This window comes from Diachasma alloeum, unplaced genomic scaffold, assembly GCF_001412515.2.
Source record: "Diachasma alloeum isolate Michigan unplaced genomic scaffold, Dall2.0 Dall_scaffold_00337, whole genome shotgun sequence".
NCBI lineage: Eukaryota > Metazoa > Arthropoda > Insecta > Hymenoptera > Braconidae > Diachasma > Diachasma alloeum.
Window position 1 is genome coordinate 81433 of NW_021680476.1, and position 3572 is coordinate 85004.

A 3572-nucleotide genomic window follows, 5' to 3' on the forward strand; every position below is an offset into this window, starting at 1 on the left:
AACAATAAAGCAATGTTATGGCATGAAAGGTTAGGTCATGCATCAACTGCATATCTTAAGGCTCTACAGTTGAAATTTCCTAACATCAAAGATTTGAGTGATGTAGTCTTTGATGAATCCATTTCGAAGTGTGAAGTGTGTCTAGTTTCGAAATTCAATAAATTACCATTTCCAACTGTTCGAAGACGTGCTACAGCACCGCTGCAAATCATTCACTCGGATGTGATGGGACCAATATCTCCAAGTTCGTATCCTAAGGGATACAGGTTTATTTCGGTATTCATCGATGATTTCTCCCGGGTAGCCATGGTCTATCCAATGAAGGCAAAAAGTGAGACCGGACATTGCCTAGAGATGTTCGTCAGAAGTTGTAGGAACTTACTAGGATATGATGCAAAATTCTGCTACCTTCGCTCAGATCAGGGTACAGAGTTTACTGGGGGATACACTGTGGAAGTGTTGAGGATGTTGGGCGCAGAGTTACAGTTAGCCAGTCCAGATACTCCAGAGCACAACGGCGTGTCTGAGCGCTTCAATCAGACTATCCAGAAGAAAGTTAGGTTCTACATGTACGATGCCAAGTTACCAGAAAATCTATGGGATTTAGCTCTGTCAGCCACTGTGTAACTTATAATCGAACTCCTCACAAGTCTAACGATATGATAACTCCTTTAGAAAGATTTTATCCAAATCACAATTTTAACATCGGACAAATTAAGAGGGTTGGTTGCGTTGCATTTGTCAAAGTACAAAGGAAGACAGGTCCAAAGTTTCGAGCTGTAGGCATACGAACTATTTTTGTCGGGTATACTCCAACGGGTTATTTACTTTTAAGACCCGAAGAGGGCAAATTTTACGAAAGTAGACATGTTCGTTTTGATGAAAAAGTAGTCTATGGAGAAAAATACAAGAAGAATGAAATTAAAAATTTTTCACCTGTAGATGAAGGTATTAATAATGATGAGTGGTTCGTCAAATTTGATGAAGTTGAAAAGGAAGTTGAGAACTTTTCAAAATCGGAGAGAGAGTCCAAGAGAAAACGAGGTAGACCTAGGAAAAATAACTTATCAATTGACTCGAAATCTAAAGAAGAGACGAAGACAAATGACATAAATATTAAGGACTGTAGTTTTTCAAATCTATCAATTGACGAAAATTTGAAGGCAAGTGTAGCTCTAGCATTCGCTGCCAGTTATGAAGTCGAATCAGAGGTAAATCGACTAAATGATGACGTTGGCTATGCACTATTGTCGAGCATTAATTCCGATCCAACTAATTATAAAGACTAATAACCAACTAATATAAAGGGCTTGGAGACTAGCAGTTGATGAAGAGTTGAAGTCGATGGAAAAGAATCACGTGTGGAAACTAGTTGACAGACCTATTAAAATGAGTAACGGTAGGAGGTTGAACATTATTGATTCAAAATGGATTTTCAAACGAAAACTCGAGGCTAACGGACAACTGAGATTCAAGGCTCGTCTGGTAATTCGGGGATTTAAAGACAAAAATGTGTATGAGTTGAGTGAAACTTATGCACCAGTTTCGAGGTTATCTCTGGTTAGGGCAGTGATATCAATAATAAATAAGTATGACTTGGATGTTTGTCAGCTAGACGTTAAAACAGCATTTCTGAACGGTGTTATTGACGAGGAGATCTTCATGGAGATTGCGGATGGAACTCCACATACCTATGAAGAAAGGAAGAGTCTCGTATGTAAATTAGAACGAGCTCTTTATGGTTTACGAATCAGTCCTAAACGATGGAATGTTAAATTCACCGAGATTGCTCTCAGCATGGGACTAGAGAATTCTGATGTGGAACCATGTCTGTTCACATGGAGAGACGAGGACAAATTCTTGTTATTACTTTTGTATGTTGACGATATTTTGTTGGCAAGTAATGATAGGTCGAAGTTGGATGAAGTCAAATCCAAGTTGAGTTCCGAGTTCGAGATGACTATTTTGAGAGAACCAAAAGAGTTTTTGAGTATTACATTAAGACGAGATAGAAACAATCGAAAAATTGAGTGTTTTCCATACCAGCCGGGTGGGTTCCGGCGGTTTCTGTTAGGCGGTGTTTGAGGTGAATTTGAGTGTGAATTTGAGAGTGGTTCCCGGTAGCTTAGTCAGTAAGAGTGCCCGGCGCGTATCTGGGAGACCCGGGTTCGATTCCCGGCTGGGTGAAGCGGAAATTTTTTCTCTCTAAATTCTAATTCTCTTAGAANCCCGGTAGCTTAGTCGGTAAGAGTGCCCGGCGCGTATCTGGGAGACCCGGGTTCGATTCCCGGCTGGGTGAAGCGGAAATTTTTTCTCTCTAAATTCTCATTCTCTTAGAATTAGAATTGAGAATTGTTTCTTGAATTGAATCAAGAAAAATACACTAGAAAAATAATCAAACGATTTGGATTCGAACAAGCGCATCCTCAGAGAACTCCTATGGAAACTCATCAAGTTTCCAATAACAAAAGAAAGAGGAGAGAAAGCGATGCTGACGACGAGATATTGACTAAGACTGAAACGACAGAGAACATTCCTTATCGAGAGGCAATTGGAAGTCTTCTGTATTTGGCTGGTGCCACAAGACCAGACATTTCATATACAGTGAAGGTTTTGAGTGGGCATCAGATTAATCCAACTGATGCTGATTGCGCAATGGTGAATAGAGTATTTTGATACCTTAAGAAGGGTACTATGTCATTGGGCTTGACATATGTTGGTGAAGCAGAAGACATTCAGGGTTATACAGACTCGAGTTTTGCAGATTGCAAAAATTCATTGACGACGTGTGGGTTTGTAATTCAATTGTTTGGGGATTCAATAGTCTGGCGAACTCACAAACAATCATTTGTATCATTGTCTACCTGTCAAGCTGAATACATAGCGATGAGTGAAGCAAGTCAGGAGATGTTGTCAATATACAACTCGTTAAAATTAATACTGATCGAGCCTCCACTTCCTATGACACTATGGTGTGATAATCAGGCTGCTATCATTAATGCAGAGACAAGTGGAGGAAATAAACTGAGACATGTTATTGAAATCAAAGCTCATTTTGTTAAAGAATGTATCAAAAGAGGACTTATAAAAACTAATTGGATTCAATCATCAAACCAACTGGCTGATGTTTTTACAAAACTTCTGTCTTTTATTTTACATAAAAGACTAGTGTAGATGAAATAATGAATGCCAATATGTAAACACTAACAATTGTTTTCTGTTTAATTTAGGAACAAATTGATTACGTAGGCCACACCAATCTAAATGACGAAGCATTACTAAAGAGTTAAATTAAGAAGAGAAATTGAGTATCAGAGATGACGGAGACATGCGGGAGGGAGTGATGGATATATAGAGTGCCTGTCGCCGATCTCTGTTACCGACACAGCGCTGACGGGGCGCCGTGTAGCTTGAGCGCTAGCACGTCTACATGTTCACTTGTTCATGCGCCACGACAAAGTGTGCCACGTAAAATAAAGCATTCCGTATATTCTCGTGATATTGTGTTTTTTTTATTAATCCGATTCTTCCCATAAACCCATCATTACACAACAAAGACGTTTTTTTTTGCA

The 3572-nt window shown here is 39.3% G+C and overlaps 1 protein-coding gene across 1 annotated transcript; it reads left to right on the forward strand.

Annotated features, from left to right (window-relative positions):
• Positions 1-1389: 1389 nt before the first annotated feature.
• Positions 1390-3290, forward strand: LOC107040515. Its single transcript, XM_015260635.1, has 4 exons — positions 1390-1485; positions 1612-1828; positions 2420-2658; positions 3231-3290. The coding sequence occupies exons 1-4, from the start codon at positions 1390-1392 to the stop codon at positions 3288-3290; spliced, it is 612 nt and encodes a 203-aa protein (XP_015116121.1).
• The last annotated feature ends 282 nt before the right edge of the window (positions 3291-3572 follow it).